Here is a 23,818-nt window from a genome sequence, read left to right on the forward strand (position 1 = left end):
GTCAGCCTGGATCCCTAGGGCTCAGGGCCAGGTGATGGAGGAAGTCCTGATGAGACCATAGCTGGCCCCGCCCAGAGCGTCATCGGGCAAGAAGGATGACCGCCCCCCCCCCCCCTTCATGCAGTCGGGTGCCTGCAATGGAGCCTGAGAAGCTACCAACAAGGTCACCGTAGTGGGCTGGGCAGCAGATGGGCCCATCTCTACTGATGGCCCCGGCGAGGCTTGCCCCAGAGGGAGAGACTGCCCCGACATCAGGGAGCAGGTTAGTGGGGTCGCCGATGGGGGAGCCGTGGGTCCGGAGTAGGCCGACCCTGGCCCACAGGGACTCACCCTCTGGCCTTGGTGATAGGCCCAGGGACTTCAGAATGGCTGCTGCACAGGTGCCTGTAGCTGAGGGGGCCAAGACTGTTGCACTCCCGGTACCAGAGTGGGCTGTGGCCAAGGCTGGTGGTGTTGCTAGACAGGGTGCACTGATGTACTGTGGTGCCAGGACCAATGGCAGGAGTAAGATCGGTGCCACAACCTCTATCTGGAGCCCCGCAAAGACCAAACCAATTCTGGCTCCGAATTGGTTGAGTACTCAGACATCGACCAGAATGGTGTTCTAGTGGTGGCAGTCGGCGACCCCCGCCCATGGGGCGTGCCCCGTGGCATCTATTCAGGCTTCTCCTGGTGCTGAGGAGGCGGCAGAGGGACGTCCGAGGATGGTGCTGGAACACTTTGCACTGCATCAGGAGGACATGGCACCTGGGTTGGTGCCGACTCCAGTGCGTGAGTAGAGGCGGGGCTGGAGTGCTGGGTGTTGCTGTCAAGGCACAGTGCCATCTGGTGTCTCGCTCTTTAGCCAGGCCCGGTGCCATGTTCAGGGATGATGATAATTCAGTCAAGTCCCTCACCATCTCAAAAATGTCCGGTGTGAAGGGCTCCGGGAGATCCACCACTAGGCTGGGATCTCTGCGTGAGCTGGAGCACTGTCAACCTGACCACGATGGTCTGGGTGCCGAGCTCGCCCATGCCATGTGACCCGCCTGGGGGCGCACGGAGGACACATGTCTCAAAGACGACCTGCCCTGGCTAGGTCGCCGCCTCTTCTGTGGCACCAGGGCCCAAGACCTGTGCCGAGGCCTGCATGGCACTGGAGAGGTGCGCAAGTGGCTAGGTGCCTCCCACACTGAAACCGGTGTGCTTTGGGTCACCAGTGCTGGATGCAGTGCCGCCTCCATTAGGATGAACTTGAGGCGGGACTCCCTTTCTAGGTTAGTGCATGGCTTGAAGCCTTTACAGATCTTACAGGCCTCAGACAGATGAGCTTCGCCGAAGCACAGAGAACAGGTGAGTGCTAACGGAGTTTAGAGAGGGAGTTCTCCAGGTAAAGGAGAAGCAGATACAGGACTCTTGAGGGAAGTGGGTGGCTGCAGTGTGTATTGTGTTTGGGGCTTTCTTGCTGTGTGCTGAGCTTGTGTTTGTGAGTGAGGCTTCTTTTTTTGTTGGTTTGTTTTTTCCTTTCCCCTTCCCCCTCCCCCTCCAGCTACCCTTCACAGAGTGTGTGCTGTGACTGGCAGGTGGAAACTGTTGGCTTCTAATTAAAGTTTGAATTGTAGACGCCTCTGCTGATTGGCTGAGCCTTGATAGGGACTTTCAGGCAGGCCAGGGCATTATAAAGCAGTGAGCAAGGAGCTTGTGAACAGGTGAGTGCTAATAGGGAGTTTAGAGAGGGAGTTGGGAAGGGGGAGAGGTTGTCTTGCCTTTCTTTTTAATCCTTTTTCCGGGACAGCAAGTATGGATGGTGATAGGTCTGCTGTTGTAACCTGCACAGCGTGTGCCATGTTTGTCTTCCTCCCGGAGATAGAACAGATTTCATCTGCAGTAAGTGCAAGCTGGTCGCCGTTTTGGAAGAAAAAAATTAGAGGACTGGAGGGCCAAGTGTCGACCCTACGCTTGATCAGAGAGGATGAAGACTTCCTCGATAGAAGGCAGCGTTTAATCCTGCAAGCACGGCAGGCGGAAGGAGCCAGAGAGGGCAGTACGAGACCAGGAAGAGAATTGGCAGCACATAACTGCTAGAAGGGGAAAAAGGCCAGCACAGGAATCCCCCAGTGCTATAGAGGTAAGTAATTGCTTTCAGGCTCTCTCCACAGGCTCTGCAGTTGTGAATGCATTGGAAGGGACCTCATAAGGAAGCCGGAAGGGAACACCATCTACTGGAAGGCATGGGATGCGTAGTCCTAGGGATGGGTATTCCACAACCACCACCCCCAAAAGACGACGACGGGTGGTGGTGGTTGGGGACTCCCTCCTAAGAGGGACTGAGTCATCCCTCTGCCGTCCGGACCTGGAATCTCGAGAGGTGTGCTGCTTACCGGGAAATCGAATTCAGGATGTGACAGAGGTTTACAAAACTGATCAAACCTTCAGATCGCTACCCCTTCCTGCTTCTCCACGTGGGAACTAACGATACGGCCAAGAATGACCTTGAGCAGGTTACTGCAGATTATGTAGCGCTGGGAAGAAGGATCAAAGAATTTGGAGCGCAAGTGGTGTTCTCATCCATCCTCCCTGTTGAAGGGAAAGGACTGGGCAGGGATCGTCAAATTGAGGACGTAAATGCGTGGTTGCGCAGATGGTGTCGCAGAGAGGGCTTTGGTTTCTTCGACCATGGGACTCTGTTCCGGGCACAAGGATTGTTAGGAAGAGATGGGATCCACCTAACGAAGAGAGAAAGGAGCATCTTCATGGGCAGGCTTGCAAACCTAGTGAGGAGGGCTTTAAACTAGGTTCGTCGGGGGACGGTGACCAAAACCCTGAGGGGAGTAGGAAAGTCGGATACCGGGAAGAAATGCAAAGAGGAACGAGGAAGAAAGGAGGACCCCTGATTCGAATGGAGAAGATAGGGCGATCAACTGGTTATCTGAGGTGTTTGTACACTAATGCGAGAAGCCTGGGCAACAAACAGGAAGAACTGGAGGCCCTGGCCCAGTCCAAGAACTAGGATTTAATTAAGATAACAGAGACTTGGTAGGATGACTGGCATGACTGGAGCGCTGTCATGGCAGGGTATAAACTGTTCAGGAAGAACAGGCAGGGGAGAAAAGGAGGAGGGGTTGCACTATATGTAAGAGCACTACGATTGCTCAGAACTCCAGTATAAAGAGGGAGAAAAACCTGTTGAGAGTCTATGGGTTAAGTTTAGAGGTGCAAACAACAGCAGTGATGTTGTGGTTGGTGTCTACTACAGGCCACCGAATCAGGTGGATGAGGTAGATGGGGCTTTCTTCGGACAACTGAGAGAAGCTTCCAGATCGCAGGCCCTGGTTCTTGTGGGAGACTTTAATCACCCCGACATCTGTCGGGAGACCAATACAGCAGTACACAGGCAATCCAGGAAGTTTTTGGAGAATGTTGGGGATAACTTCTTGGTACAAGTGCTGAAGGATCCGACGGGGGCCCTGCACAGCTTGACCTTCTGCTCACAAACAGGGAGGAACTAATAGGGGAAGTGGATGTGGGTGACAACCTGGGAGCAGTGATCATGAGATGGTAGATCTCAGGATCCTGACCAAAGGAAGAAAAGAGAGTAGTAAAATACACACCTTGGACTTTAGAAAGCAGATTTTGACTGCCTTAGAGAGCTGATGGGCAGAATCCCCTGGGATGTTAACATGAAGGAGAAAGGAGTCCAGGAGAGCTGACAGTATTTTCAAGAAGCCTTATTGAAGGCACAGAAAGAAACCATCCCGACGTGCAGCAAGAGAGGCAAACATGGTAGGAGACCGGATTGATTTACAGGGGAAATTCCTTGGTGAACTTAAGCATAAAAAGGAAGCTTACAAGAAGTGGAAACTTGAACAAATGACCAGGGAGGTATAAATGTCTATCAGGAAGGCGGAAGCACAATTGGAATTGCAACTAGCAAAGGATGTGAAGGATAACAAGAAAGGTTTCTACAGGCATGTTAACAAGAAGAAGGTGATCAGAGAGGGTATGAGGCCCTGTTGACGGACCGGGCCGTGTCTGGGCACAACTGAGGGCGTCCGCTCAGGGGCGAATTGCTCGAATCCGGGGCTTCCTACAGCCCCCGACTGGTGACCTTTCCACACAGGCCACAAACCAGTCCCACAGAGCGCTTCAGCTGCCTGCCTGAAGCCTCCCGAGCAAAACCCCTCCGACACCCCAGCAATATCCGTGCCCCAGATGGCCCCGGGCCTATACACAGGTGGGGGGGTCCTAGCACCCAATCCCACCTACCCCGAACAAGTTCTGTCCGGTTCCAAGAAACCAGCCACAGATCCCTGGTCAATTTACCCTCTGGACCTTACCACAAATCACGCTGGGCCAATCCTTTAGAATCTATATCTAAAGGTTTATTATTACAAGAAAGAAAAGCCTGGGAGTAAGGTTATTAAAGTACAGTACGTTACATGCACCGAATCTCCCAGTTCTCGATGCAAGCTCTAGCAGAGATGTTGCAGCTGCTGGTTTAAAAGTTCTTATTGCACATCCTACGATCAGGATGGGTTCACAGGTCTTCCGGGCTCTTCAATCCCTGCAGTGCTGCCTCTGGGATGAAGTGCTGAGCTGAGAACAAAATGGCATCGACCACATGGCCTCTTTATACTCCTTCCTGGCCTCTTCTAGTAAGTAGCAGGTCACCTGGTCCTCAGCCTCTCTGTGTTCCCTGCTGGCTGCTCTCAGGACAGCCCCCATTCTTTGGGTGTGTCTTTGGCCCATTGAGAACCATTGTTCCACAGGTAATTAGCATGTCCACAGGCTCCACAGGCTCGGCCCTGCCCAATGCTTAACCACATGCAGGGAAATCTTCAGTTTCTACACAGATTACAGATCTACACACACAGACATTATATACTCACATAAACAGTGTACACAGGATCAGAAAACAACAAGCTCCCATTCAATACCCCACATGGCTCCCTTTCATACAGATTTCTGGGGCCAACACCCCCACCTAGGGGTGCAGCAGCGATCTGGCTGCTTCCCTCCAATTCGGTAATGTGACAGGCCCCTACAGGATGAAGGAGGTAACCTAGTGACAGATGATGTAGGGAAAGCTGAAGTACTCAATGCTTTCTTTGCCTCTGTATTCACGGACAAGGTCAGCTCCCGGACTAACGTGCTAAGTGACGCAAGATGGGATGAAGATGGACAGCCCTTGGTGGGGAAAGAACAGGTTAGGGACTATTTAGAAAAGCTAAAACCTACACAAATCCATGGGTCCGGACTTAATGCATCCGAGGGTACTGAGGGAGCTGGCAAATGTCATTGAGGAGCCTTTGGCCGTTACCTTTGAAAAGTCGTGGAGATCGGGAGAAATCCCGGATGATTGGAAAAGGCAAAAAAGGGAAGAAGGACAATCCAGGGAACTATAGGCCGGTCAGTCTTACCTCAGATCCTGGAAAAATCATGGAAGTGATTCCTTAAGGAATCCATTTTGAGGCACTTGAAGAGAGGAAAGTGATCAGGAATAGTCAGCATGGATTCACATAGGGCAAGTCATGCCTGACCAATCTGATTAGCTTCTATGATGAGGTAACTGGCTCAGTGGATGTTATATAGCTTGACTTTAGCAAGGCTTTTGATACGGTCTCCCACAATATTCTTGCCAGCAAGTTAAGGGAATGTGGATTGGATAAATGGGACGGTAAAATGGATAGAAGGCCAGGCCCAGCGGGTAGTGATCAAGGGCTCGGTGTCCGGATGGCAGTTGGTTTAAAGCGGAGTGCCCCAAGGTTCAGTTCTAGGACCAGTGTTGTTCAATATCTTTATTAATGACCTGGATGAGGGGATGGATTGCACCCTCAGCAAGTTTGTGGATGACACTAAGCTGGGGGGAGAGGTAGATACGCTTGAGGGCAGAGATAGGGTCCAGAGTGACTTAGACAAATTGGAGGACTGGGCCACAAGAAATCTGATGAGGTTCAACAAGGACAAGTGCAGAGTCCTGCGCTTGGGACAGAAGAATCCCAAGCATTGTTATAGGCTGGGGACCAACCAGCTAAGTAGTAGTTCTGCAGAAAAGGACCTGGGGGTTACAGTGGATGAGAAGCTGGATATGAGTCAACATTGTGCCCTTGTAGCCAAGAAGGCTAATGGCATATTAGGGTGCATTAGGAGGAGCATTGCCAGCAGATCCAGAGATGTCATTATTCCCCTTTATTCGGCTCTGGTGAGGCCACATCTGGAGTATTGTGTCCAGTTCTGGGCCCCCCACTACAAAAAGGATGTGGATGCATTGGAGAGGGTCCAGCGGAGGGCAACCAAAATGATTAGGGGGCTGGAGCATATGACTTATGAGGAGAGGCTGAGGGACTTGGGTCTGTTTAGTCTGCAGAAGTGAAGAGTGAGGGGGGGATTTGATAGCAGCCTTCAACTTCCTGAAGGGAGGTTCCACAGAGGCTGGAGAGAGGCTGTTCTCAGTAGTGACAGATGGCAGAACAAGGAGCAATGGTCTCAAGTTGTGGTGGGAGAGGTCCAGGTTGGATATTAGGAAAAACTATTTCCCTAGGAGAGTGGTGAAGCACTGGAATGGGTTACCTAGGGAAGTAGTGGAGTCTCCATCTCTAGGAGGTGTTTAAGTCTCGGGTTGATTTAGTTGGGATTGGTCCTGCCTAGAGCAGGGGGCTGGATTTGATGGCCTTCTAAGGTGTCTTCCAGCTCTGATTCTACGGGGTCCCCACAGGGGATAGGCTTCTGGCACTTCTTGCAGGGCTTGAAGCCTTGGGGCCCAGGCATGCCCCACCGGATGCACTGGGGATGCAAAACAAGTCCTGTGCCTAAAACGGCACTAAGTACTGCACTTAATTACTAACGATGATCAACTGTTAGATAAAGAACAATGAACTGTGAAAACTTTAACCACCAACTAAACTACTAAGATGAAATGCTAAGAGGCGTGTGCAGAGCAAGAGCAAAAGTGGGTAGACGGTCAGCAGAACCCTGTACAGAAATCTGGGAGCCTGAAGAACTCCCTTCCCTAGTCTGGTGGAGTGTGGGAGGAGGAGGAGGAGTAATCAGCCATCTTTCAGAAGGTGTCAAGTACTGGGGAGGCAGGTGGTCCTGGAGAAAAGTAGAAGTTGGGATACAATTGGTTGTGGTACCAGGAGTCTTGAACTCAGAGAAGACAAACTCCTCAGAAATAAGCAGGGCTACCTTGGAGAATGTGAACTCTTGCACTATTGGGTGAACCAACACAGTGACCTGGTGAGTCCCAGACATGGATGTGTGAGGTACCAAAGGCTGGATTCACTGTTCCAAATTGTACTGATGGCCTAACAATGTACAAGGCCGTGGAAGACAAAGAGCGTACTTCCTTCTTAGAATCTGTAATATCTTGCTCATATATCCTTGGTATGGGACACAAGGATGCATATGTTGCATGTGCAACATAGATATTGCCACTGAAAACTTCCAATTGAAGGTGCACATGCACACCTCAAGTAGAGTACCTATAGGGACACTACCTGAGGTAGTAGTAGTTACAAAAAAAGTTCTAGATCTCTACAGTAAAAATCAGTGCTAACAAACTACTCTGGCACTTAGAGAGAAAAGATTCACTCGAGAGCATTAGTTCAATACTCAAGTATCAGGGGGCTAGCTGTGTTAGTCTGAATCTGCAAGAACGAGAAGTCCTGTGGCACCTTATAGACTAACAGATTTATTGGAGCATAAGCTTTCGTGGGCAAAGACCCACTTTGTTCAATATTGATTTCTATGCATGTTCAACATGATTCAAGCCTGTATTACTGTTTAATGCTGCTACAAGAAGCACATGATTATACAGAGCAAGATCACTTTTTTTAATCCAATGCTGTGTTCATTTATTTTTGTACATACAAAAAGAGCCACCCCCTTTGATTCCCCCCCACCCTCAAACATCTCTCCTTTACAAACAGTTAAAAATTAAAGCCAGATGACAACAGGCTAATTTTGGTACAATCATTTAGCAATACAGCTGTCATAATTAGAGTTTAAAATTTTCTACAAGGTAACTTGTAGGGAAATCCTGATTATTGGCCAATATGGAATTTTATTTACAAGTTAGCAAATTCTAGTACAAAAATAGTTCTTGCATTAGAACAGCCTCTTATATTTACAGGTTTGGGTCTTTTGGCTGCATAATGCCTTACTATTTTATGAAATTTCTTCTTATATGGCTTGTTCATCTAATTCACTATAGTGTTGAGCCTTGATTAATCCTCAGGCAAAAACCCCTGAACAGGGTTGATATGCTGCTCAGTGTATTCTGGAGTACTGTGCTTTTCACGGAACAGCCAAAAAAATCCCCCAAACCGTTCTCAGCTAATCTCCTTGGTATCACAAGTTTCAGACCCAAAAAGACCCCCTAGAAGTACAGATCTACAACCTTCTATAGGAACACAGGCCAGAGCTTTAATGTTCAAATTCCACTTGGAAAACAGCTCCGCCACTCGTTTCCATATGAGTCTTTGTGAGCTTCTTGAGAAACTAAATTTTATCACTCATGAAACATGTGGGGCCATTCTGGTACTGCCCCTTTCAGGAGTATCCCATTCTGGCTGGGCTCTCTTCTCTTCTGTCTCTGGCTAATGCTGTTCAGCAGTTTCCCTTAGACCAGGTCCTTCAGGGAAAAGACGATTTGTTTCTCAAGATGTCTAGCTGCTCTTGATATTCCGTGAAAAGTCTCTGGAAACGGAGATTCTGTCCGATGACAGGAAGCAGTTCTTTCAGTAGCTCTCTCTTTCGTAAACCCTGCACAAAAATGTCAAAAATCCTCCAATTTATTTTGTATTATTTATGTAGGCACTTGATACAGTGTGGTCTCTCTCTATATTAGAGCTGTTTATTTGGTGTCGCCTCCCTGTTATTACTATTGAAATCTAAATAATAAAAACATTGGGAGCACATATTAAATGTTCCTGTTGCTGCTTCCACATGGTGATAGACTGTGGAAGTGTTCTTTGAAGAGCACATATTCCTTTGACATAAAGCCCTTTTAAAGGTACATACCTGCTGAATGGAGAGCACTGAAGGTGCAACCTATTCCATCTAATAGGTATGTTAGATAACAATTCCATTATCTGCACTTTGATGCTAAGTATTTGTAGACAGTGCCAGATATAATAAAGGCAGTTACTATTTAGTTAATGGAAAGGATGGATTAGGTATCAATTGAAGGGGTTCCACAGTGGTCTTTGGGGGTTGCTTGCTTGCTAGCTATGCAATTTGAAGAATACTTCAAGTGGCTATCAACCTTTCCAACAGTTTAAAAGTTACAGATCTTCCTTAAAAAACAGTGTCTGGACAAGGCTTGGCTCATTCAATTTACTTACTTCTTTGTGAATCAGCACCATGTTGGCAGTTTTAGAAACAGCATTTAAAGTTAAGCAAAAAATCTCTTTTAAAAAGAATATAGAACCCTACTAGGACAATTACAAGAAAGCCTTAGTAGTGAACTTTTAAAACAACAACACTGACACTTAAGGATAGATCAAATTTTGGGTTCTCCACTTTAACAGGGTTCTTTTAAATGTTACCAAAAGAAACTGAGACGTAATGTAAAGTACATTCAGCTAAAGTATCTAGTTCATACACAAAAGGAGTATCTCCCCTACTTTATTTAAAAAACAAAAACCAGCATTCACCGCGACTGTTGATTCCCACTGACTTCCAGCTGAGTAATGGACTGGACCCAATAAATCGTTGCATAATTCTCGCAGGCGATATTCAAACCCTGAGCATGATCAGAAATAAAATAGCATTCATAAACACCCACTACACAGTATAAAAAGCATGCAAGTTAAGATTGTTACAAGTATCTAGACAAAAACATAAGGGCAAACAAATATGATTTCTGTAAATTATTCCTCCCTAACCAGAAGAAGTTTTTGAAACATTAAAATAGTGTACAAAGACTGACTAGTGGATTTATTCTAAGCTTCAAAAAAGTTATCTGTACTTCTCTATACTTGGAAAAAGCATGTAATTGATCAAGGACTCAACATCCCTGCCTGTTGCATTCAGGTCAAGAGTGTTTGCAGTAATCATGCTTCCAGATCTTAACTAAGAGATCCTTCAGCAAAACTAAGAGACCAGATTCAACATTATTTATATTTATAAGATTTAAAAAACCAAGACTAACACTTTAAAACCACACACAAACTTTTCAAGCCAACTTTACATCAGAAAGCAGCAAAAAGAGCAGAAGCCCAATTAAAAAAAAAAATCATTTGCAAGCACACTTGCGGTAATTTGGCATGAGGCGTAAAGTCTTGAGAGTTAAAAAATTGGTTAGGAATCTATGCAAGAATAAATAAGATCAATACAAGGGCCTATATCTTTCAGCATTTATTATTTTGAAAGAATGAGTGAACAGTGCAGTGGCATAAAGCACTGATACCAAAACAATGTTTAGAGTAGATTTAATGTAGTGCATATCTTTCAATTTGCCAGTTAGTTTTAATGTCTTAGAACAGTCATGGCCAACCCGAGGCTCGCGAGCCGCATGCGGCTCTTCCCACCCCGGGTGTGGCTTGTGAAGCCCCCCCGCAGCTGGAAAGCCGCCCCCGTGGTGCCAAAAACGGCCCTCTCCTCCCAGCTCCCTGTGCTGACTTGGGCAGGGGAGCCGTCCAGCGCGGCCATGAAAGCTGCAGAAATAAAGATGGCGGCAGGAGCCTGCTGTAGCCAAAAAGACACAAAACGCGTTTAAATGCTGTTTCTTAAAGAGGCAGAGCTTTTGTGTGTGTGTGTGTGTGTGTGTGTGTGTGTTCGTTCAACCAAACGCGACTGGGGCCTCCTTTTAAAGGGGCAAAAGGGGCAGTCCTTTTTATTTGGGGGGGGGCGGGGGGCACTCGACAACTTTGTCCCAGCTCTTCGCACTGGATCCACTGCTATCTTGGCTCTTTGCCCAGAATGGGTTGGCCACCCCTGTCTTAGAAAAGTAAGTGTCATTATGGACAGATCAAGAATCAAATATTAAATTTGAGTAAGGAGGGGCTGACAAAACCACACAAGAACTCCGGAATTTGATTCTGCCAGTAATTCAGCATGTGGCTATAGGCGAACCACTTCATCTGACAGTTTTTCCATATGTAAAATGGTTATGTAGGTGAGGAGAAAGTCCCATTTAGGAGAGATTAAAATAACGAGTACCATTTAATTTGTAAAGCAGACACATGAAGATATGCTAGAGAGTTATAAAATCTGAAAAGGACAGAGAAGGCCAATTGGTTATCCTTATTTAATAATACAAATTGGACCTCCCTCATCTGGCACACTCAGAACCTGACTGGTCCTAGGTGAGGGATTTTGCCGGACCGAGGAAGTCATATCTGGCTCCCCTGCTACGGGCTCCCTGAGCCGTGGCCCCGCCACCAAGCTCCTGACCCCACCAGGCAGCCCCCACTGCAGAGCGCCAAGCTCCTGGCCCTGCTGGGTTGTGCCTGGATGCCTTGTTGTGGCGTGCTGGGCAGCTCAGCAGCAGGGAGCCAAGCCACCAGCCCTCCACCGGGACTCTTTGGTCCTGGAACATCTGTGGTCCTGCCAGACAATGGATGATGCTGGACCAAGGAGTCCCGAATTACAGGAGGTTCAAACTGTATAGCAAAAGATGATATTCAAAAATAAAACTAAAAACTTGGAAATGAACAACATTGTCGAGGATTATCCGGCCCTCTGACTACTACCCCATGCTACTCATCCATGTGGGCACTAATGATACTGCGAGGTGTGACACTGAGTGGATCAAGAGTGACTACAGGGCTCTGGGAGTACGGGTGAAGGAGTTTGGGGTACGTCTACACTACAACGTTAATTCGAACTAACTTCGTTCGAATTAGTTAATTCGAACTAAGCTAATTCGAACTAACAGATCCAGACTAAAAAACTAGTTCGAATTGGCGTTTTGCTAATTCGAACTAGCATGTCCACATTAAGTGGACCCTGAACCAGGCTTAAGGATGGCCAGAAGCAGTGCCGGCAGGGCATCAGAGGAGAACATAGAGCGTGGAGATGCTGTGTCAGGTTAGCCGAGGGCTGTGCTTAAAGGGTCCCGACCCCCACCCCGGCCAGACAGTTCTCAGGGGTGCCCCGCTTGCAAAGCAGTCCTGGCTTGGAGTGCCCGGAGTACCCACACTGGGCACATCACAGCACTCGGCCATCAGACTGGCTGCACTTGCCGCAGGCTGCCATCTGGGGAGAGGGGGCAATTGGGGGGCTGCAGGAGAGCTTCCACCCCAAAAGCCCGCAGAGCCAGCCCAGTCCTCCCCATCAGGGGCGTGTACCCCATTCCTCCCTCACCTCCTTCCACTTACCCTTCCCTAGCCCCTCTTCTTGATGTACAAAATAAAGATAACGTGTCTTCCAATATGGAATCTGTCTTTATTGAACAAAACTGGGGGAGACTGGGAAAAGGAGGTGGGAGAGGGGAAGAGAGAGGCTGGGAGAGGGGAGGGCAACTAAAATGATCAGGGGTTGGGAACAGGTCCCATATGAAGAGAGGCTAAAGAGACTGGGACTTCTCAGCTTAGAAAAGAGGAGACGGAGGGGGGACAGGATAGAGGGCTCTAAAAGCATGAGTGGGGTGGAGAGGGTGCATACAGAAAAGTTCTTCATTAGTTCCCATAAAGAAGGACTAGAGGACACCAAAGGAAAGGAATGGGTAGCAGGCTTCAAACTAGTAAGAGAAAGTTGTTCTTCACAAAGCAAATAAATAGTCAACCTGTGGAACTCCTTGCTGCAGGAGGCTGTGAAGGCTAGAACTAGAACAGAGTTTAAAGGGAAGTGAGATCAAGTCATGGAGGTTGGGTCCATGGAGTGCTATTAGCCAGGGGGTAGGAGTGGTGTCCCTGCCCAAGGTTTGTGGAAGGCTGGAGAGGGATGGCACGAGACAAATGGCTTGGTCACTGTCTTCGGTCCATCCCCTTCAGGGTCCCTAGGGTTGGCCGCTGTTGGCAGACAGGCTACTGGGCTAGATGGACCTTTGGTCTCACCCAGTATGGCCATTGTAAGCTCAGGGTTGGGGGTCTCAGTGGACCACCTTGATTTTCATGCACACCTGCTCCTGGGTGGCCAGGCTGGCAGCTCTCCTGCCCTAGCTGGCCACTTTCCTGTGCCTAGTGCAGAGGTCGTGGACAAGGTCCACAATGTCTGCACTAGCCCAGGCGGGTGCCCGCCTCTTGCGGTCCTGGGCAAGCTCCCGAGAGCCACCAGCCTGGTCCCGGGAAGAGGGGGTGGGCTGGGGGGCATCGGGTGGCTGGCTCGATCCGTGCCAGGTGCAGGGTCTGCTGGCTGGGTGCTGGCAGGCTTGCACCTGGCACGGGCACCGTAGCCAGCCCGTGCCCCTTTAAAGGGTCCGGGGCCGGGAGGGGGGCAGATGAGTTTCCCTGGTGTTGGCCAGAGTGGCCACCAGGGAAACCTGGGGAGGGCTAGCCTCCCACTAGTTCGAATTAAGGGGCTACACAGCCCTTAATTTGAACTAGTAAGTTCGAACTAGGCTTAATCCTCGTAAAATGAGGTTTTCCTGGTTCGAACTAAGCACTCCGCTAGTTCGAATTTAATTCGAACTAACGGAGCGCTAGTGTAGCGCCTATGAATGTTAGTTCGAACTAATGTCCGTTAGTTTGAACTAACTTTGTAGTGTAGACATACCCTTGGAGCGCAGGTGGTATTCTCTTCAGTTCTCCCTGTCGAAGGTAGGGGCCCGGGCAGAGACAGGTGCATCCTGGAGGTGAATGCCTGGCTGCAAAGATGGTGTCACCAGGAGGGCTTTGGTTTCCTCGACCACGGGATGCTATTCTATGAAGGAATGCTGGGCAGAGATTGGGTTCACCTTTTGAGGAGGGGGAAGACCCTATTTGGACACAGACTGGCTAACCTAGTGAGGAGGGCTTTAAACTAGGTTCGACGGGGACAGGTGAGCAAAGCCCACGGGTAAGCGGAGAACATGGAGACCTGGGTCGGAAATGGGAGGGAGCGTGGGCTATAATGGCAGAGAGAAAGGAGGATCAGGGCAAAACTGGGAGACAAGGTCAAATCAGTATCTTAGATGCCTATATACAAATGCGAGAAGTATGGGTAATAAGCAGGAAGAACTGGAAGTGCTAATAAATAAGTACAATTCTGACACTGTTGGCATCACAGAAACTTGGTGGGATAATACACGATTGGAATGTTTGTATGGAAGGGTACAGCTTGCTCAGGAAGGATAGACAGGGGAAAAAGGGAGGAGGTGTTGCCTTATACGTTAAAAATGAACACACTTGGAGTGAGGTGGAGATGGACATAGGAGACGGAAGTGTTGAGAGTCTCTGGGCTAGGCTAAAAGGGGTTAAAAACAAGGGTGAGCTGATAGGTAAGGTCCCATGGGAATCAGGACTGAGGGAAAAACAACTGAGGAGAGTTGGCAGTTTTTCAAAGGGACATTATATTAAGGGCCCAAAAGCAAGCTATTCCACTGCGTCGGAAAGATAGAAAATACGACAAAAGACCGCCTTGGCTTAACCACGAGATCTTGCATGATCTAAAAATAAAAAAGGAGTCCTATAAAAAAATGGAAAGTAGGACAAATTACAAAGGATGAATATAGACAAACAACACAGGAATGCAGGGGCAAGATTAGAAAGGCAAAGGCACAAAATGAGCTCAAATTAGCTACAGGAAGAAAGGGAAACAAGACGACTTTTTATAAATACATTAGAAGCAAGAGGAAGACCAAGGAGAGGGTAGGCCCACTGGTCAGTGAGGAGGGAGAAACAGTAACAGGAAACTTGGAAATGGCAGAGATACTCAATGACTTCTTTGTTTCGGTCTTCACCGAGAAGTCTGAAGGAATGCCTAACATAGTGAATGCTAGTGGGAAGGGGGTAGGTCTAGAAGATAAAATAAAAAAAGAACAAGTTAAAAATCACCTAGAAAAGTTAGATGCCTGCAAGTCACCAGGGCCTGATGAAATGCATCCTAGAATACTCAAGGAGCTGATAGAGGAGGTATCTGAGCCTCTAGCTATTATCTTTGGAAATATCTCTGGAGATATTTAAGAGTAGGTTAGATAAATGTCTATCAGGGATGGTCTAGACAGTACTTGGTCCTGCTATGAGGGCAGGGGACTGGACTCCATGACCTGTTGAGGTCCCTTCCAGTCCTAGTATTCTATGGAAATTTATACCCCATCCCCTTTTTTTTGCTCAAACAAAAATAATCTAGGTAATGCTGCTGCATACTATTAATCTATTCAATGTAACAGAATTTTTTATTAAAGTTTAGACATTTACATGAATAAAAGTAGAAGTTCTGCAGCTATATTAGCCATGATAAAAGTCAAAAGGTGAGGAATTCCTCTGCTTCAAGACAAAATGTGATCACCTATTAATTTATTTCTAGTTCTTCCTCGTGGTGCAGTGTTAAATATTGCATGCTTTATGGAAGTGTTGCACCTTCCTTTGCAGCATCCAGCAGCCGCTGCTATTAGAGACAGTATATAGATCTTGGCAGATTATTTGACTATTAAGCAATGTGTATTTCTATACTTTAAATCCAGAGATTAGACTTCTCTTCACAATACACTGTTTATATTCAGCATACAAGTGAAAGAGCCTCCAGTTTAATAACCAAGGCTCGATAAATCTATTTATCTACTCGCCCATGGCGAGTAGATTTCAGCCAGTTGCCCCATTCACCGGCGGTGCGCGCATGCGCAGTGCGGGGCTGGCAAGTGGATTTCGCTGTGGTTTGTCGAGCCCTGTTAATAACCACAGAGGTGTCAAACAAAAGGACACTGAGAATAGTACATAATAATGAGAATTCAGGAGTTCTGAAAAGAAATAGCATTGCATACCATAGCTCACCTTCATTAACTAGGTACCGTGCATAGATAAGGAGCCAATGGTGGTATTCGTAACTGGACTGTAACGTAAGTGCTGCTGCTATCTGATTCTCCAGGTAAGCCAGTGTTGTTTCTTGTTGTACTAAGTGAGGCATGGAGAATAGTCTTGCAGCTTGCCTTCCTGAACTATAAACCAAATATGGTACAAGGTCAGAGATTAATTAGAATAAAATTCCCACAATGCAAAAAGCCCTTATTCTAGTCTTTCACATATCAAGGGTATTTAGTACTTTTCCAGTTTGGACCTCTACTGTCAAAGGTAGCAGTGCCTATAAAAGTCATCTGCACTCCTGTTAGACAAAGCTCTTAGAACAGGGGTGGGCAATAATTTTAGATGGGGGGGCGGGGGGGAGGAGGAGGAGATGCAGAAATTTTTGAAGTGGCCCTGGGCCACCCCGGAAAGGGCGGAGACTCGGGCAGAAGGGGTGGGGCCAGGACACTTCCGTTCTTCCCCCACCCACAGACCCTGACTGGCCTGGGGGTGGGGGTGCGTGAAGTTTTTGCCCCTCCACAAGAGAACCACTAGCTGTTATGAACAGCTGGCGGTTACCTCTAGGTGCCCATGCCCCTGGTGGCGGGAGGAAGACTTTGTGCGCTCCCCCCTGCCCCCAGGTCAATCAGGGTCTGGGGACAGGGGAGCATGCAAAGTCTTCTCCCTTGCCAGGGGCGCGCAACAAACCCTGTTTGTTGACTCTAAGCACTGCTCTCCCCTTGCAGGGTGGAGGCAGGGCTGGAGGATACTCTGTGCGCTTCCCCCCACCCCCAGGCCAACCAGGGCCTGGGGGCGGGTGGAAGCACAAAGCCCCTCTCTCCCTGCCCTGCAAGGGGAGTGCAGTGTTTAAAGTCAACCCCGGTGGTTGACTAAGCGCTGCGCGCCCCTGGCAGGGGAGAAGACTTTGTATGCTCCCCCGTCCCCAGACCTGGATTGACCGGGGGGGCGGGGGAGTGGCAGGGTGTCCATGGGCCAGAACCAGCCCGCGGAGGCCCTTTTGCCCACCCCTGTCTTAGAACCTCTACATTGGCACAAGACCCAGACGACCCACCAGGGCACTAGGCTCAGTGGTCCCCCATTCCCTTCAGCCTTTCCACCTAAGGAGCAATAATCAATAGGAGCCTCCAGAAACCATTCACTCAACTTGAAAACACTGGCTCTGGATTTTACTATATTGCATTGATCACTTCTTCCTTGTCACCTATCCCTCTTCTACCACTGAAACCTCTCAGGTGCCTAGCCCCACTGTCCCTTGCCCACTGGGGTTCTTCACCACAACCTCAATTACCGCTCGCTCTCCTCTCCACCCCTATAACCTCTTCCTTTTGCCCGCTTCAGTCCGGAGTGTGTACCACTCCCCTCCACCACAGCAAAGCTCAGTTTGCACAGTTTCATTTATATTACAAAATCAAACACGTAACCAAATGAACAAAATTTAACTACCACAATAAGTTCCTAGCATCATCCTGATCCCACTTTGCTCTTGTGCAGCTTCCCCTCACCTGTTTTTTCTCTTGAATGTTATAAGCTCTTCAGGGTAGGAGTTGTCTTCTGTATGTTTATATAACCCTTCAGAACACTCCTTAATCCTTACCCAAAAACATGTGAAAGCCAAGAAAGTAAATGAAAGCTAGTTTTATAAATAGTCTTTGTAAAAAGCTGGACAATCTTTTTTTTTTTTTAAGTTAACTATAATGTTCTAATACATTTACTTTTTGAAGTAATGAAAACATCTTTACAAACCCTTAACTAATTTTTCATCTGCATTTTTTGACAGAATAGATTCAAACTATTATTTCCATTCTTTCTTTTTTAAATCCAATTTTTCTTCTTTCCGTAAAAAAAAAAAAAAAAAAAGTCAAGTATAGCCTCTCTCATTTGGGCATAAAAATTAGTAAAATAAAATCCAAGTAGGCTATGAAGGAGTATATAAATTAGAAGCCAGGGATGCAAGTGGCAGGTGAAGATGAGCTACTGAACTATCTAGGGAAACCTCCACTGGCTCTTGCTATTCCCTGGTGATATCATCAGTAGTTAAAAATATGCAGCAAGTAACTAATTACCCATCCAATCGTCCCTAAAACATTTGAAGAGTCCAATGAATAAGTCAACTAAGGACAATTGAGTAAGCCAAAATTGAAGCTTGTAGACCAAGTCACTTTTGGGGTGATAGTCCAATAAGTCAGTCATAAAATCAAAATGTAAGAAATCCAATTTAAATAAACAAAGTGATACTCTATAAACATAAATGAGAAACACTGCACCAACAGGTAAAGAAGAATCATAAAAAGTAGAATTATTAAGCATAGTGTGCAGCCACCTTCCTACTACCCAAATAGTCCCTGAGCTAACCAGATACAAGGTTACAAAGGTAAAAAGTTTAAACAAACTCCGTATGAATTTGATTGACAGAGGAGAACTCCAACCCACTGATATTTCTGAAAATAACTAAGTAACTCAAGCATTTAGTCACATTGAAACTAGATAGCACAACAGAAGTTAACCCCAGACAATTCAGTTGACTGTATGTGAAGCAGAAACAGACCACTGGGCTGAACAGTGAACACAAATATAATGTCTAAATACATACTTTGATGTCCATCCCTGTATTATGGCTAAAGGTCCTGAACACAGCATGGCTTCTTGTGATGGTAAACTATTCCTGTAGTCTGCACATTGTGCTAAGGAGTCCTGTTTGTCAGAAACAAGGTTCCTGGGGTTGGGGGGAGGAAAAAACAGAACATAATATAAAACATTGAATAGTGCATCAGGTGGCAGATGACTGTTCTATTCTGATTTACACTCTATTTGCATTTTCACAATAACAAAAATGTTATTAAAGCTTATGTTAAAATTATATAAATACACAGGTTAAAAAAGAGTGCCTGTGCATTTTGGTATAGTGCTTAAATTATCCAAAAGTACAAAGATTAGTTCACAAGTCATACAATACATATAGTACATAATCAGCAATAACCCACATTTAGATTAATAAATGTAATGATACACACTGGTGCAATGTAGAAGGCTAAAGCCTGCTCACCTTATTTACACAAAAGTCCCATTGAAGTAAGTGGGATTAATCACATAGCCTAAAAAGGATTTGACTTAAGCTCTGGAAAGCAGATGACAAAATCCACCAGCACATTTTACAGGTTGCCATACCGAAAAGAAAAATTTACAACCCTGGTAGGAACAAGGCTGTATGGCAGGCATGTCAAACTCAAAGTCTACTGAGGGCCACACAAGCGAAAACTGATAGCTTTCAGGGCCACCAAAGAAACTGTACTTCTATCGGAAATTCATAATAATTTATTATAGATTGTTTTAGGTATATTTTATAATTTTTCAGGTCTTGTTTTACTATAATACAATAATTTGATCTGTAAAATTGTTATTTACCCATATAAAATAATTTTAATTTAAATATAAATTTAAGGTATTTAAGATACCTAACTTGTTTTGTTGAAATAAAAACAAGTATAGACCGTGGTTAATCAACTAGAACAGGCTTCTGTGAAAATTTCAGATACTTTGTAAGTTTGAGATTTTGCATAAACATATAATATTCATGCAACTGCAAAAAATTGACATTTCTTGATATAAAATTAATATACATTTTGTGATTTTATTTGGGAATAAATAAATAAAATATTCCCCTCCTCTTCCCCCAGAGCCAGGCACTCCCATACCCCTGTTCTAATCCAATCCCCCTCCTCTAACCTAATGCCTCCCCCCTCCCCCAGAGCCAGGCACCCCCCAGGCCCCCTTAACCTAATGCCTGGGTCCCGGAGCCGCTGCCACACATTTCTTCCTCAGGTGCTGGGGCAGTGTGAGCACAGCGGCCAGCTGTGAGCAGCTGCTTGATGCATGTGCAGAGCAGCCCGGGCCGTGAGCACGTGATGGAGTGCCCAGCACAGAGTGACCCGGCCGGCCGTGAGCAGTTGCTGCGGTGCCGTGTGCAGAGCAGCCGGTCGTCCGGCTGTGATCTGCACTTGGCCACGTGCTCTGAGCGGCCAGTAGGCCGCACTTTATTCTTTTATAAAAATGTAGTGGTGGGCCGCAAAAAATTTCGATTGGGCTGCATGCGGCTCACCAGGGGCTTGTTTGACATGCCTGCTGTATGGAAAAGACAGTTACCCATTTTCGTAATTGGTGTTCTTCAAGATGTGTTGTTCACATCCATTACAATCAGGTATACACGTGTGTCACAGCTCAATTCCCCAACTTGACACTCTACGTGCAGAGATGGGGGGGCCAGCTAGCAGAATAAACACTGTAAATCTAGTCTCTCTGATTCCCAGAGACAAACGTATTCAATCTCAGTCTCCCTGAGATCCAAAAAAGACAAGACTGGTTTCACGCTGCCACCACCCAAGTGATTATAAGAAAATATAAAATAAAAAAAACAAAAACAAACAAAAAAACCCCACCTTTTCCAGAGAGAAATCACCTGGGAATCTCCCTCTCTAAGGTAAGGCTCTTCCTCCTGCCCCCAAGCTCTGTTTTGCTTTGGGTTGAGAAAACAGAGGGAATCCACAAACAATGGACTCTACCCTTGTAACTAGACACTTAATCCTAAGGACACAACAATCAACCAATACCGGTTAATTAAAATAAAAAAAACACTTATCAAAACAAAACTACAGTTGCAAGCATGGTAAATTGGCTAGGTGGTAAATAGCCACAGTTTGATATATACTCTGGGAAAGCCCTGGGCTGTAATACTTAGTTACAAAAGAGAAAAACAATTAGCCAGCTCAGACATGATTTCCAAACCCCCCAAACAAGGAAAACAATAAACCCTGCCGGACTATCTAAACTCTTCCCTACTTACACATTTCAAGAAGCCCGTTCTTGGAGAGAGAGAAACATCTCCCATCTCCCTCAGTACCTGGGAGAAACTGTTCTCATCTCAAACAAAGGAGACAGAGCGAACCCCCCCCCCCCCTTTCCCAGTTTGAAATTCCTACCTGCATTTTTATTGGCTGACTGCCTGACTCCGCCCTCCCCGTAGGTGTATCTTCAGTTGCTTAACACTTTCCTCACTCTTCAGGTAAGTCAGACTTTCCTTAGCAGCTCCAATTTATGACAGTGTGCATGAACGTCAGAAACTTTTTCCCCTAGCAGCTTCCCTAGGGTCGGCTGTGGAGACCCCTAGAACGGCGCTGCTATATCGGTACTTACATACATCACTGCCGACCTTACCCCTTCCCTCGGTTCCTTCTTGCCGGCTACTCCGGCAGTGTAGAAGGAGGGTGGGTATTGGAATGGATGTCAACAGCACAGCTCGAAGAACACCAGTTATGAGAACATGTAACTGCCTTTTCTTCTTCAAGTGCTTCTTCACACTGATTCCAATCAAGTGACTCCTAAGCTGCTACATCATGGAGGTGGGGTCGGAGTTAGGAATCACTGACTGGAGCACTGCCCTACCGACAGCTGAATCCTCCCTAGAGAACCTATCAATGGCGTAGTGTGCGGTGAAGACGTATTGAGGAGCACATGGCCACCCTGCATCTCTCTAGGAGGGGGACCTGCGCCACGAATGCAGTGGTAGAGGCGGGTGCCCTAGTTGAGTGTCCCATCTGCACCAAACTATCCAAGAGGATATACACTGTGCAGAGACAGGCTCCCTTTTCATCCGCTCCACTATTGCTACGAACAACTGGGTTAATTTCCTAAATGGTCCCGTGCAGTACATGTCTTGCGCCCAACGTGCGTAACACTCTTTGTCTAGCATTTGAGTGTTATTTCAGGTAAAACACTGGGAGGAAGAGGTCTTGACTAAGGTGGAATTGGGAGAGCGCCTTTGGTAAGGCCAGGTGCGGCCTAAGTTGAAACTTGTCCTTATAGAACACCGTGTACAGGGATTCCGAGGAAAGAGCTTGTAATTCAGACACCCTCCTCGCCGACACGATAGCCGCTAAGAAAGCCAACTTAGTGGACAGGTGAAGCAATGAACACTCAGCCATTGTTTCAAAGGGGGGGGTCCCATAAGTTTATTGAGCACCAAATTAATGTCCCATGTGGATACAAATGGAAAATATGGATACAACCTATGCAGCCCCTTCCTAAAATGGGTGAACGAACAGGGAACGTTGGGAGCACCTGGGGTGGAAAGCAGACACAGCCGCTAAGTGGACCTTAACAGAGGCAGGTGCCAGGCCTTCTGTTCGTAAGTGTAACAGGTAGTCCAGTACCAGCAAAATGGGTGCCCGCCTGGGGGAAAAACATCCCGGTCTGTGCCCCAGGAGAAAAACCTCCTCCACTTGGCTAAGTATGCTACCCTGGTGGAGTGCTTCCTGCTTCCCAAGAGAACCTCCTGTACCTGAGTTGAGCATTGAAGTTCTAACAGACTGAGCCATCTAGCTTCCACACCATAAGGTGGAGTGAGTGTAGGTGCGGGTGTCTCAAACACCCAGGCCTCAGTGTTGCGTAAGGTGGTCTAGGTACAAGGGAAGGGCTATCGGGGCCTCCACTGACAGGGTGAGACAGGTGGAGAACCAATGCTGACATGGCCACGCTGGCGCCAGTAGGATTAGGCATGCTTTGTTCCTGCGTGCCTTGAGCAGGAACCAGTGTAGCGGGGGACATGTATAATAGCTGCCCCCTTCCCCCAATGAAATGCAAACGCGTTCGCCATGGAGCCAGGACTGCAATTCTGGAATGAGCAGAAATCTTTACACTTCTTGTTCTCCTGTGTGGCAAATAGGTCTAGACAGGGAGACCCCACCCCCCCACCTGCGGAAAACTGAGCGTAATAGGTCTGTTCTGACGGACCACTCGTGGACCATGAAAGTCCTGCTGAGGGCATCTGCAAGCGTGTTCTGATGTGAAGAGCCAAGTCTGCAGGGGACCACGCACCCTCAGTCCTTAGGTTCCCCAAGTGGGCTCCCAACCCAAGGTCCAAGGCATCTGTTACAAGTGTCAGTGGGGCAAATGCCACTCCTTCGCCCATACTGAGTGGGTACAACCACCATCTCAGGGTGGATATCACGCCTTGAGGGATGGACACTACCATGCCCAAGCTGCCCCCCATTGACCTGTAGACCGAGGTGAGCCACCCACCCCTCAAGGGGTCTGAGGTGCAGCCGGGCATATCTGATCACGTGGCAGCACGACACCATATGACCCAAAAGACTGAGGCACAGCCTCACTGTTGTGGTGGGGCACTGGGTGAGGGAGAATACCATATCCCTCATCACCTGAGATCGGACTTCTGGAAGGGTGGCTCGTCCCCAAATCAAGTCTAGAGTCACCCCAATGAACTCTACTCTTTGCACCGGACCTAGCACCGATTTCTCCTTGTTGAGGAGGATGCCCAGAGTCCTGAACAGCTCTAGGGTTAGTTTTACGTGCGTAAGGAGCTATTCCTGGGAGTTCCCTTTCAGTAGCCAGTTGTCCAGGTAGGGAAAACACCTGAACGCCCCTCTTCTGCAGGAAAGCCACCACCACCAACATGCACTTGGTAAACACTTGGGGGCAGTGGACAGGCCAAAGGGGAGTACTGCAAACAGATAATGTTCATTCAACACCGTGACTCTGAGGTAGCGCCTGTGGGTCTGGAGGATTGATATGTGAAAATCTGCATCCTTCATGGCGAGGGCAGCATACCAGTTGCCTGGATCCAGGCATGGGACGATGGTGGCTAAGGAGACCATACGGAACTTCATTTTCTGCATGTAGCAGTTGAGGTTTCTCAGGTCTAGAATGGGTCTCAGACCCCCTTTCGCCATTGGGATTAGGAAATAATGGGAATAGAACCCCCTTACCCTTGGGGGAACCTCTTGGATCGCCCCCAACGTGAGGAGCAACTGGACCGCCTGTCATAGGAGATGCTTGTGAAAGGGGTCCCTGAAGAGGGACGGGGGGGGGGGGGGGGGGGAAGAGAAGAAGAGGAGAATTGTAGGGAGCATACCACTCAACCATGCAGAGGACCCAACGGTTCCAAG

General features: G+C 47.4%; 1 protein-coding gene across 2 annotated transcripts in view; it reads right to left on the reverse strand.

Moving 5' to 3' along the window:
- Positions 1 to 4,166: 4,166 nt before the first annotated feature.
- The window catches only part of LOC102449237 (protein HIRA-like), a 179,704-nt gene continuing 160,052 nt past the window's right edge, over positions 4,167 to 23,818 (reverse strand). For both annotated transcript variants that reach the window (XM_075918058.1, XM_075918057.1), the window contains 4 exons: positions 18,454 to 18,576; positions 15,834 to 15,997; positions 9,636 to 9,724; positions 4,167 to 8,742 (listed from right to left, as the gene is read on the reverse strand). In XM_075918058.1, the coding sequence (XP_075774173.1) occupies positions 8,614 to 8,742; positions 9,636 to 9,724; positions 15,834 to 15,997; positions 18,454 to 18,576 (505 nt within the window). In that variant the 3' untranslated portion in view covers positions 4,167 to 8,613. The remainder of the gene's footprint in view (positions 8,743 to 9,635; positions 9,725 to 15,833; positions 15,998 to 18,453; positions 18,577 to 23,818) is intronic.

This window comes from Pelodiscus sinensis, unplaced genomic scaffold, assembly GCF_049634645.1.
Source record: "Pelodiscus sinensis isolate JC-2024 unplaced genomic scaffold, ASM4963464v1 ctg112, whole genome shotgun sequence".
NCBI classification, from domain to species: Eukaryota; Metazoa; Chordata; order Testudines; family Trionychidae; genus Pelodiscus; species Pelodiscus sinensis.